At 32.3% G+C, this 13252-nt stretch overlaps 1 protein-coding gene across 1 annotated transcript; it reads right to left on the bottom strand.

The window, feature by feature from the left end:
• Positions 1-103: 103 nt before the first annotated feature.
• Positions 104-7775, bottom strand: LOC125844178 (vacuolar protein sorting-associated protein 36). The gene is made up of 9 exons (XM_049523446.1): positions 7074-7775; positions 5961-6164; positions 3889-3982; positions 3576-3633; positions 3334-3403; positions 1983-2118; positions 1828-1912; positions 740-793; positions 104-625 (listed from the first exon to the last, which is right to left on the bottom strand). Exons 1-9 carry the CDS (start codon positions 7689-7691, stop codon positions 622-624), a joined length of 1323 nt encoding a protein of 440 aa, XP_049379403.1. The 5' UTR covers positions 7692-7775; the 3' UTR covers positions 104-621.
• Positions 7776-13252: the final 5477 nt, after the last annotated feature.

The raw sequence follows: 13252 nt of genomic DNA, 5'->3' as shown, positions 1-13252 counted from the left end.
GCATTTTGTCATCCTTGACTATCTCAAATGTTATTGGAAGATGTCATACACTTCAAATCCACGAGTAGGTACTGTATCATACACTAGACTCTAGAGAGGAAACTTAGGGAAGCAATTAAACAGATCTAGTTGGTTACAATGAACTCTTTGTGCATTCAATTACCAAATGTACAAGTAACAATTTTTTGTGCCTTGCATTGGAAACTGTAACATAAGGGAATGTTCCTGTGCTTACAAAACCATAATTCAGAATAAATCAACTCTTCATTTCTTTGTTAAGGAACTAGAATCAGGTACCACCATAGATTGTGTTACCTTGTAATGCCTGCATGATGTAGACTTCTCTGTCCTTATCAAGCTGAATTATGTAATTTCAACTCGATTCCTGTGCTCCAAGTACCCAAACATGCAAAACCTAGGCAAGCCTAACCTTCTGATATCCCCTTCTGGCTCTCTTCAAGTCGGGGTGGGAGAGGCACTTATCTTTTCACCTATTCATCCTATCTCCGCTCTCCCATTCAAGCTTTGACATAAATAAACTTCTACGATGCACCTAAAGCAATAAATTAGCCCTGAAAGAGCGTGCTGATGCATGAAGCTATTTATCATGCTTCTTCTATTTCACCTGGGAAATTATCAAAATTTTAAAAAGGAAAAAGTGAGAAGTTGAAACATCATTTTATATTGCTGTACTCATTACTGATTAGAAAACCAAATGCTGAAGTTACAAGCAGAAAACCTGGTAGCAGAGATAACTTTGATCCATGTCTGATAGATTCCATAATCTTTCACTCTGCAAAAGATCAATCTAGGATTATCACAACTTTCTCAACTATTCCCAGATTAGTAGAGCACAACAACAAACCCAGTGAAATACCACAAAGTTGCGTTTAGGGAGGGTCGAGTGTACGCAGTCCTTACCAATACCTCTCAGAGGAAGAGAGACAGTTCCCGAAAGACCCTCGGCTCAAGCAAATCACATCAATAATAAAACGAAAAAAGATAGTGGGGAGAAAGATGACAACTAATAGCAAAGTAGTGTGGCGCATATATGCAAGGAACCGTAACAACAACAAAGTGCGATCACCTAAACAAAGTAAACCGCAGATGATATCACATACCAAAAGCCAAAGACTACATTAATACTACAACTGACACGGTGCTCTATACTAGCACCAAATCAAATACATGAATAAGCTAGTAATAGGACAACTCTTAACTACTTACTAACCTTCTACCCTTACCCGTGACCTCCATACCCCCTATCTAAGTTCATGTTCTCTTACTGAAGATGCGACATATCATGCCTAACCACCTCCCCAAATACTTTTTCAGCCTACCTCTGCCTCTCCTCGACCCCACTATATCCAACCTTTCACACCTCCTCATTGGGGCATACGCACATCTCCTTTTCATATGTCCAAACCACCAATTTCTCTTCCCTCAACTTGTCTACCACGGAGGCCACTCCCACTTCGACCCAGATATCTCTACCATGTAACCCAATTTTAGAGCACACTTTAGACAACCAATCATCACAAACTTTTCTTCATGCTACATTAGCTACTAAACCAATCAGACCTTATTGGACATTGTTGAATCATTTGACAATCTTATCAAAAGCTTAATCTGTTAGAGGGATTCTCATAATGGTCCCCAAAGTTTTTCGATGCCCAGAAAATGAACAAAAAGCTTAAGCAAACTCTTGATCAGTGAGCAGTCCCATTCATATATAAAGCAATTAAGGGTAGCTCTAAACAAAGTCCTAACTACATCGCCAACATTATATGTGTCGACTGGAAGAATTTGCATCTGCAAGTCACTTACAAGAATATATCATCAGCATTAACTTCTAGCAACAAATTGACGAAAAAGCGGAATCCATCTGGACTAACATCTCTGCATAGAAGTCCTGCAAAATATGATCACAACTTAAGCACCACTTTCTACGTGTTAAAAATATTAGTATCTGCAGAATATACCTTTGCCTTCAGCTGCGAGAAGGTGCTCTTTAGCCATTGCTGGAGCAATTCCCAGAGTCATTGCAGCATCACTAGCAGTGACTCCTGATCGTAAAGCATCAGGTGTAGTAACCATAGATCTAATTCTAGTAAATACCTGCAGTTGATAGCAGAATTGTGGGTAATAAGGATATAGAAAGTATATTATACACCAGATCTATTGAACAGGAATGGAGAAGGGCAGATTTCAAACTTAAATTGACTATTGAAAAGTCTTTTTTTGCTTCAAATTTAGCTGCTCTCATGGTTATGTTAAGGAAAGGTACTCTTGGAATTCGTTGAGGAGTCTTTTAAGGTATGAACAAGCCGTCATCACCTAGGATCTCAGTATGCCATAAGTGATCATATAGAGATGTCAAGATGGCATCCTACATTATGAATAAGATACTAGTTCTTTTTCTTTTTTTTTTAGAATGCTAACATAAGTAACTGGACGCGGAGTTACAAGTGTGAGGCCAATTTTTTGAAGGTTGACTATGATACCACAAAGAAAGAAGAGAAAAAGTTCTGGGATAAGTTTCCAAAACGGCCAGAATAGTGGCCTGATGAACCGGTGCTGTAAGAATGATCACTGAGGAAAGGTTGGTGCCGCAAAACAGTCAGAGAAGGAGGCATCATCAAGCGGAGCAGATACTGAAAAATTAAAGTGTTGCTGCTGGAATGGTCACCAAAAAGGACAAGAGTTGTTAACTTATGAACAGAAGGAAAGACTTTGGCCTGGAAGACAGCCATTTAGAGGCCGCCTATCGGTTGGAAAAAGCAACTTATATCTCTATTTAGATTGTTGTCTTTGATACCATGTGAAAGAACATAAAATCTAAGTATCAAACCTATAACCTTAGAGCAATGCATAGAGTGTCCCAAGAGCTATAAATACCTCACAAAACCCCACCATACCCTTTTGTTTAGTATTATATACCTCAACACTCTCAACACCGACTCAGTCTAATACAGTACACTAGACTTGTTTACCTATTCAATTATGGTCTTCTTCAGCATTAACTTTTATAGGAATTCTACTTTGCCTATGATTAACTATTGAATGAGTTGTATCTCGACTACCACCAGACATCTGCTACTTGAGAGAGTAATTGATGACAGATATAATCACAAGAACTTGGTTTGACCCCAATATAAAGGAAAAGGACAATATCAAGGCGAAGAATTACTTAGAAGACTACAGACCCTTACAATAAGTTCAAGAAACGCAATATAGGATGCAATCAGAGAGATTAGGGAAGACCCGAAAAAGCAAGAATTGTATTGGCAGAAAGGAGATGCTCAAACAGTGAAGCCAATATAAATATTTTACCTCAACATCACTGTGGCTTTTGCTCTGGATGACCATGACACCACTATCAAACGTCCGAAGCATAACTGGTCTGTAAAAATGAAGTGTTATTTCCTTTTTCTGTTTAGGCATGGAAGTAGTTGAAATGAACCCCAAGTTACATATACTCTATAGTTGAGAACTAGTTCAAGGATGAACAAAGATGCAAATATGTATATGTGTGTGAGTATATGTGTATGTGTAGAGGAAAAAGGGACGCATACACGTCAAACTTCTCCCAAAGAGAACACGCACGCAGCAAATCGTCAGGTGAGATCAATTCTGTAAAATCACAATAAAAAAGTTATAATAGCCTGTAATGACACTGCCAAAATAATGAAGAAGAAATTATTGAGAAACTAAAGTGACAGACTTTGAATTGACGATTTAATAGTCAATAAAACAACATACCCAGTGTAATCCCACAGGTGGGGTCTGGGGAGAGTAGGTGTACATAGACCTTACCCCTACCTCCTAGAGGTAGTGAGGATTTAATAGTCAATAAGAAAAGAAAAACTAAAAAAATTACAAGATGACCTGTTCCACGAGCCCGGTTGAAAAGGCAATAGATGTCAATGAGATTAATCATTCCTCCAGCTCTCTCCAGTGGAATTTTCACAAAATCTGCCAACTAAGTATACAAACAAATTGTTATTTTTGCATATTACTGAATTGCCTCTTTTGGTAGTGTGAAATTAGATCTTAGGCCTAACTCACACCCCAAAAGCAGCTAGCTCAAAGGGAGGAGAATTGCCCAAACCTTACAAGGAGTCCACCCATCTCATTAACCACCAATGTGGGATTTTTGTCATTCTTTAACACCCACCTCATGCCCAGTGCTTAGCATCTGGTGGGTGGACAATTTTTATTTTGGGGCAATTTTGATTTTTTTATGGGGGGCCCCAACATTGGATGAGATGGGCCCTACTCTGATACAATGTGAAATTAGGTTTTAGGACTAACTCACACCCCAAAAGCTAGCTCAAAGGGAGGAGGATTGCCCAAGTCTTATAAGGAGTTCACCCATCTCATTAACCACCAATGTGGGACTTTTGTCATTCTTTAACAAGTAGATTCGGTATGTCTGAAGTAGAAAAGTAAACTAAATGAAGTCATTCTTTGCCTACTTTAGGTTCTATCGTGCATTGAGGACTATTCCATTTTAGACATTGACGCTACAAGGAAGGACGATATGCACCTAGACAAGAATAATTAGAGAGCATCACGTCAATCACCTGTATTTGTATTGCAAAGTGGTAGGCCAAATGCTGAATCACATGCTTAATTAATTCACCATTTATTTCGTGATACCTTGGTGAAGACAAACAGCTTTTTTTTATGAAATAAGATACATCAATAATAGGCACCCAGTAGATTCAAGTAATTACAACAACAAAAGAGATGTTAGCTCCAGTAAAACATTTGACTAGGCAAGTGATAAGGAGCTAATAAAATCCAAAAAGTTGACTGGGCAATTTACATTTTACAGTAGTAAGGAAGTTCCAGCTATAGAGACTAACTAGGCATCTAGACAAACAGTTTTTGTGGAGGTATAGTTTGAAGAAGGAATTCAAAAGCCTGGAAAGTTGTCCATCAAGCACAACAATAGAGCACCTAAAATCCATAGCCACCTTCTAGGAAAGGCTCTATGTCTTTTAAGCCTCCAACTGGACAAGAGAACTAGTTACATGAAAAAATGCTAAATCAACCTATAACTTCTTTGAGTTTTCTTAGATCCAATGATATTCTCTCTGTAAATTCTGTTTTTATCTGTAGTCATGTGGGTGGTTAGGAGGAGAGAAATTTAAGGGGTTCTGAGGCGAGCAAAAACTCTTTTCGCCAGATACTTAGGATTCATATTTTCTGTATACCTTTTTGGGTCCTCACACACTACCCCCATATGTACAGATGACTAGCTTGATTTTGCATGTAAGATCTTGGACCTAAGAGCTCACGTATTAAACATTTTTGTGACTTATCAGAAAGGAACAACAAAAGACTATTTTTAGGGCGAGAAATGGTAGAAGTTGTAATGTCTTGCTCGTGCCAAATTACAATCTATATCAACATATTAGAAAGTAGAAATTTTTTATATACTTTTGATTGGCTCTTTATATTATTAAGAGTCAAAATAAGTTTTCTTTGGTGGCTACTTGCTTAACATTCTCATGGTCAACTTTGAAATTTGCAGCAACTCCGTCGAGTAAGTTATAGTCTTATATGGCCTGAATTACGATTAAGATTGATATCTGTAATCTGTGAGGCAGATAGGGAAGATCTGTTGCACCTAAAAGTCTTTTTGTTGTTCTTTTGTTTGTTTTTTAGAACTATTGATTGGCTCTCCTCAGATAAAATCACTGGTTCACAGGTCCAGCAAAATGAAAGATACCAAAGGTGTTTAACAGCAAATGGGAATTAATAAGCCATTGGGAGCCGGGACTTTTCGATTAATTCATCTGGTAGCAACATGTTGTTATCGAAGTCAAAAGGCAAAGACAGCATTTCATATGTGCTTGCGAACATTGCCATCTAACTTTAGCTGCGATTATAATCAAGACTAGCTCATAAAAATGGATACAATCACTAACACAGCTACCAGGATAAAATACCTGCCGAGATAATTGTTGATGATACAACGCACCAGCAGATTCTTTAGTAACAGGAGACACAATACCAACGCTTAATAGCAATTCTTGCATCTCTTCTTTGGTTCCAATTTCCTCATCAGTTGTGCCAGTGGCCTGACTAGTTGAGCCAGAGAGAAGCTTTGATCTCATTCTCTCTGCTAGAATCACCATTTCTTTAGCTTTATTCTGTATATGAGAATTATATCAACTGATAGTAGAGACAGATGCAGATAGCAAACTTAAGTTATCAACCAAACAGACCGATTTGCATACATAAGAGTTGCGAGAACTCCTAGAAGTTTCGCTTAGCCAAAACAAAAAAAATATAGTATTAAAATCGATAAGCCTAAGTAAGAATTATAGTATTCAGTTATACATGTAACCCTAATATCTGAGTGTTACAATAAGAACTTAGTGCATTCAATCATTAGACTGGCAAGTTCTCTCAAATTTTCTTCCTCTTTGATTTTGTCATCAACGTCAATTACATAACATGAAGTACACTCTGACATGAATTCAAGAACATCCACTGTATCCTAATCTTTCTTTCTTTGCTTATGGATAAATTCCGCTGTATATGTTCCCACTTCCAAAGAAATCTTAGTCGCTACATTGCTATAATTGAACTCTTGCACACTTCATTTCAGAAACTCAATTGCATATGTTCCGATATGCAAACACAAGAAGTTCCTTCAGGCTTTACCTATCAACCCGAAAAAAGAAGAAGAGATCTTTCGTGTCAAGAAAAGAACATTTTTTAATAATAGCAGTGTCCAGGTCAGTTTTTGTGCACCTCAACTAATTCCGGGGATACCAACAAGGCAACAACAACAAGTAACTTTGTCCATCAATACCATGCTATGACAGATGAGAAGAAATTACCTAGTGTTTTTTCTCAATGTTGGGATTTAAACTTGAGACCTCATGGTTCTCAAACCACGTCATTGACCACTAGACCACACGCTTGGGTGCCAAGACAAGCACATTCTAAAGCTAATATGAACCCTTATTGCACGTATTCTTTACATATCCACCAAATTTACTAGTCTACACATAAAATAACCAAACAGATAAAAGACTTAAACTTTACCATACCATGAGAGCGTTCAAATCCTGAAAAGCTTCCTGCAAGCTCTTATCAGTATTCTCCCACATTTCCTGCTCTTTCCTCAATATCCCAGCTACCCCAACAACTGGCATCCTCACCGCCAATCCTCCATCACCACCCGACCCATGACCCGACCCTGACCCCAACACAGAACCCGAAGCCTCCGACCCAGATTTCATCCCATCTTCCCAAGCCTTCTTTCTCCATGCTTCCCAAAACTTCTCCACGAAAGAGTCAATATCCGATTTCCCCCTAAGAATCAAAGTAATCACCACGACCCCTTTCGTGCCCTTTTCACCAAGTGACGCCTGAAATCGGAATCTTGGGCTAGCGAACATTGACTTGATGGATTTTTTGAGGGAGAAGATGTGGGTGATGGCTGAAAGAGGGACGAAAATGGCAGTAGGGGAGGTGGTGGATTCTTGGACCCAGATAAGACGGTGAGTTGTGAGAATAACGAGGCCGGCTTTTAGGTTTGGGAAACTGGGGGTTTCTTCAGAAAAGAGGTCTACGGAGGAGAGAAGGCTGCACTCTACTTCACCTGGTTGAAGAACCGGCCGCCCACTCCCGGTGAGCTGTGCCGCCGGTAGCCAATTTCCGGCCATACTGGCAAATTTTTGGGAAGTAATACTCCGAAGACAAACTGAATAAACTATAAATTGACTTCACAGATCAAATTTACTACTAATAAAAAATATTTTTAGATAAATGTTTTTTTGTTTTGTTCTAATAAGTTGAAATTTGCAGTTTCTTTACAATAATCATAACTTAAAATTATAATGGCAATTATTGTGTTAAAAATGGATGATGATGCCATTCAATAACTAAATTAAGTGGAACAAGTTAGTAGTTTCATTGGTAGGCAACCTCAAATTTTTAAGTTAATGAATGGAATTTTATTATATCATCTTTTGAATATAATAAATATAATATCTTGAAAAATGTAATAAATAAATTACTATAATTAATGATAGGGGCAAATTAGAAACTAAATGTAAAATTATTCATTGATTTTATAAAGTGAACAAATATTATATTAGATATCTCAAAATAGTATAGTACACAACTATTATTGGACGGGAGTAGGATTTTGCTTCGTGCCTGATAATTCCCTAAATTCAATTTACTAAATACTATCTTCGAGTTAAGGGAAGAAAAATAAACAACTCTTATTTTAATATTCTCTCTATTTTATATTAATTGAATTTGTGAATCAATGCATACTTATTAAGAAAAATATTTAAGGACATAATTTAAATGATACTTTTCATTCGTGAAATGATGGATATAACTTTGTAAGTAAGGTAATATATCTTATAGAAAATATCAAACTTCATAAAGGAAAGGACAAATTTGGAAAAAAAATTCAAACATCCATATTGAACTTTGAACAATTCAACTATTTTAAACAATGAACAAAATTAAAAAATTAAATTAATATGAATTAGAGGGAGTATGAAAAATTATTTGACATTTTTATTTATTTTATTATTTGATATTTTATTTTTTGTATCTTATATAGACTTAATAATAATTGAGGATTATTGATTACAACATTTGCTTTAATTTTGAAAAAAAATTATTTTTCAAATCTACAATTCTCAGTTTTCTCTTTATCTACTTCGTGATAATCCATTTTAATTAAAATGTATATTTTTCTCTTAATTTTTTTTTTTTCCATTTGAATGATACACCAACCATATGTATATAAATTATTAATTGATTTTTCAAAATAATAAGGAGATTTATTTTCCGAACACTTATTTTAGCATAAGATAAATCATATCATATATATATATAGCTAGATTAAATAAAAGTGATGTGGCACCTCTCAATGGCCAATGATCTTATCTATCTTTTTTGTGGTTATTTTGCCTTTTTTTAATTTTATTTTTTTCTCAACTATTTCATTTTATAAATCATCTTCTAAATTCATACCTCTTCAATTACATAAATTTAAATCTTAATTAATTTAGTAATATCTATAATTCCTAACCTTTCATATTCAAAACCTTCATATTATTTAATATACAAATTTATAACTCCTTAAAATGACACTTATAAAAACTTATCTTGAGACATGTATGATGATTATTTTATTTTGATTTTTCCTATTCTTCATCTTGTGTTTCTTTGGTTGGTCATTTTTTGTCTTCTTTGATCTTATTTTGCAGGAGATATATGTATAATGAAGAATGTTTTACATAGTTGGATTTTATGCGGTAAAATGTTTGGACATACATAACATAATTATCATTTTTTTCTACTTTAATGATATATTTAATTTTTTTATTCTTGATTATACAAATCATGAGGTTTTTTTGGGAAAAAATAATTTGTTTTTTTTTTCTCTTTGTAGTTTCTAGAGAATATTAATGTTAGCATCCTTGCATAGTTTGGTTTTGACATGTCTAATACTTATAATTATCACTTTTTCTATTTAATTATATATTTAATATTATTTTTTTAGATTCTAGATGATACAAATCATGAATTTTTTTTAGAAAATGATGTGATTTTTTTCTCTTTGTGGTTTCTTAAGATTCTTTTTTTAAAAAAACTTATTTTTATAGTTTCTAAAGAATCTGATTATTTTTACTCTCCTCTTCTCTTTGTAGGTTTTGGAGAAATGAATTATGTTATGTTGAGAACATGGTCTTTCTTTCCTCTCCAACTCATAATTGAATATTCTTTAAAGTTTTTACTTGATTAGTTAACTTTATTTTTATGTATTTTTTATTGTTGTTGTTGTAAGGTTAACTAATCGTGTTTTCAAGTCAAGATATTTTTGAAAATAAAAGTAGAAAAGAGAGTTAACATATACATGTATGCTACTCAAGAAAGTATGTAGATAATTTGTAGTTATGTGGATCAATTTTTATTAATTATAATGATAGAACATGAGAATGTAAAGTTGATTTGTAATTTTCAAGATACAATTTAATTCATAGAAAAAATGATTATTGATATGTAACTTTGCGATCTTCATATCTTAATTTTATTTTTTTTATTATTGTTAGAAGTTTTCAAGTTTTGAGATTTTTAGAGATCACTATTATGATTTGTTGAGTCCGAACTCAAAATGTAAAAGTATTTGGTTAGGATAAAAATAATTTAGTAAAACTTTTTGTCTCTCTCAATCTACTTTCTTTACCAACATATAAATTATCTAGAAGAAAAGTGATATGACAACTTTTTTTTTGGCAAGAATCATATTTATCTTTTTTCTCATTTTCTTGATAATTTTTTTGTTTATATATCTCTTATTATTGTACAAAAATAAATATGTCAATTACTACTCCATCATTATTCATATTCTTTACTAAAAAATTATCATTGCCTTTATTTTCCTTACTTTCATGACATTTGATGATCATATAACTTCTAAATTATATTAATATTAATATAGTCATGTTCATAAAATTATTTGATATTTAATTAACTTTATTTTCCTTACTTTCATGATTTTTAATGATCACAAATCCTAAATTATGTTAATAGTCATGTTCATGATATCATTTAATATTTCATATTGTTATCTTGTAGTTAAAGACATTATAAAATTTTAATATAAACATAATAAAACTTATATGTATACTAAAATTAGAGATCATATATAATTTATTTAACTCTCTTATTGATAAAAAAAAATTTAAATTCTTTGTGTGAATTACATATAAACATTTCTATTATTATTACGTAATAATTAAAAATGCCCAACTCCAAAAATTGTATCATATAAACAATTAAAAGAACATAGTTGATACCTCAATGAAAAATATGAAAGAAGAAAGAAAAAAAAAGAGAAATCTAATAATATATGCTATTGCACATTCCATCCAAACAAACTACATGCATATAATTTATACAAAGTGTAAGCATATAATTTATTTTATTAGAAATAATGAACATTTATTTTCTAATCGGCTAAGGAAGAGAGTGGATGTTGACTAATGTGGAATTAATATATAGTACATAAATTAATAAATAAAAAAGAGAAAATTAAACACAATAACGATAAAAGCCAAAAGCAGGAGAAGAGATATAAATAACATCAATATATATATAAGTGATGTGACACCTCTCAATGGCCAAAAATCCTATTTATCTTTTTTTTTTTGTGATTTTCTAAAACATTTTTTTCAATTATTTTATTTTATAAAACCATCTTCTTAATTCATACCTCTTCAATTACATAAATTTAAATCTTAATTAATTTAACAATGTCTATAACTCCTAACCTTTCATATTCATAACCTTCAAATATTTAATATACAAATTTACAACTCCTTAAAATGACACTTATAAAAACCTATTTTGAGACCTGTATAATCATTACCAAAAATAATATTGTAATAATAGGAACAATTGTATTAGTGTTGTAAAAATTTATTCAACTCTTGGTACTTTTTCTACATCTTCGTCGTTGCATACACGTATTCTTTTTTAAAATTATTTCTTCTCACTACTGATAATCTCTATACGATAAATTATGTGATTAATTTAATTTTATTTTTATTGTAAAAGTAAAACCTCAACGACAGTGTTTCACTATAGCAACTTAATTCTCTCTTCTAGCAATGCATACTATAAGAATGAAAATTTAAATATATTTTTTTAATATTAATGGATCTTATGTGACACAAATATATAGTAAATGAATGCCAGTATGAGCATCAAATATCGAAAAAAAGTTCTCTAACTTTTGAATCTCGGGCATAAATATGTTCGAATGTAATTCAAGTTTTTTTTTTCTCACCATGATTTAGCACAAATATATTTTTATTTGTTAATATTTTATTATAGAGTCATTTATACAAAAAAGAAAGTCATGTAATTTATCATCGAGTAGATTTAGTATTGTTGGTTGAACCAATAATATTACTATAAGAATCATTGAATTTAGTATGAAACTATGATAATTAGATTGTTACTTAACTGAAGCTTTTCGTATCAATTTTTATGTTTTTATTTTTTTTATCATCAATTTTAAATTGAAAATGCAGCATGAGATTTTTTAGCAATTTTTCTGAATAGATAATATCATAATCATAACTTAATTTATATTTCTCTTTTTTATTATATTATTTATTAATTATTTTAAAATATATTTAATATCTTTTTATATCCGCGCGAAGCACGAACAAGTACACTAGTATATTATAAGTATCAACTTCCAATTGTGCCATCTCAATGTTTGGTTTGAGCCTTTACTATCACAATGATAATCGCTTTTCGATAGGACTTTTTTCACTAAGAAATCAAATTACTTTATCGTCCTATCGCTAGTAAAATTGTGTTTATCAAAAGAAAATTCATTGCTTATATAAGTTCTTTGCACTGAACAGATTTATTAATGTTCATCTGTCAATGTTTTTTTTCTGATTGACATTAAAATAAATTAAAATTTTATTATTATAAATAAATGATTAATCATAAAAAGATAAGTTGATTGTGTTAAATTGATAATACATAAATAGCGAGTCCTAAAAATTTTAAAATGTAATGTTATTTATCAAAGGGAGAGTATGAGAATGAACAAATGGTATTTGGTAAGGTTGTGAAATAGAACAATAGTAAAGACTTTTTTTTTATTGTATGAAGACTAAAAAATCATTATAATGGAAACCTTTTAATCAAAGGAAGAGACTAATCCACTCTTTTGATAGTTATTTACTTATTCAATGGTAGCTTTTTTTATATGAATTTAATATATATTTACATTTTTTTTAAAATTTATATTAGGTTTCATTTGATAACTCAAAAAAATAAATCAAATAACATGTTAAAATAATGTTTTGTTATAAATATTAGAAAAAATTAGACAAAATGATCATTGAGCAAAATTTCCTACTCAAAAATATCCATCATCAGTTTTTACCCAAAATAATCATTCGACACGTTTTAATTGCAAGCGAAATTCAATTTGCGCGTTCTTCTCGTCTTCTTTAGTCTTCTTCTTCTGGCCATTAATAACTTCTTCATCTCTTAATTATTATCCATCCAACCCTTAGGGGTGGCCCAGTGGTTTGGGCTTGGGACTTCCATGTTGGAGGTCTCAAGTTCGAAACCCCTTGCCAGCGAAAGCGAGAGGTTTGCCTTCTGGGTCGAGTTCGTCGCACCGGGCTTGCCTAGTGTGGGTTTCCTCTCCTATGTAGTTTGCGAG

The sequence above is a fragment of the Solanum stenotomum genome, chromosome 1, assembly GCF_019186545.1.
Source record: "Solanum stenotomum isolate F172 chromosome 1, ASM1918654v1, whole genome shotgun sequence".
Classification (NCBI taxonomy): Eukaryota; Viridiplantae; Streptophyta; class Magnoliopsida; order Solanales; family Solanaceae; genus Solanum; species Solanum stenotomum.
This window is presented reverse-complemented; position numbering and strand designations above follow the sequence as displayed.

Coding starts and splice junctions, on each gene's coding strand:
- LOC125844178 (XM_049523446.1), bottom strand. CDS start 7,691: ATGGCCGGAAATTGGCTACCGGCGGCACAGCTCACCGGGAGTGGGCGG. Junction 3,983..5,960: donor ATCAACAATTATCTCGGCAG/GTATTTTATCCT, acceptor TTGTATACTTAG/TTGGCAGATTTTGTGAAAAT. Junction 3,634..3,888: donor CAACCGGGCTCGTGGAACAG/GTCATCTTGTAA, acceptor GTGATTTTACAG/AATTGATCTCACCTGACGAT.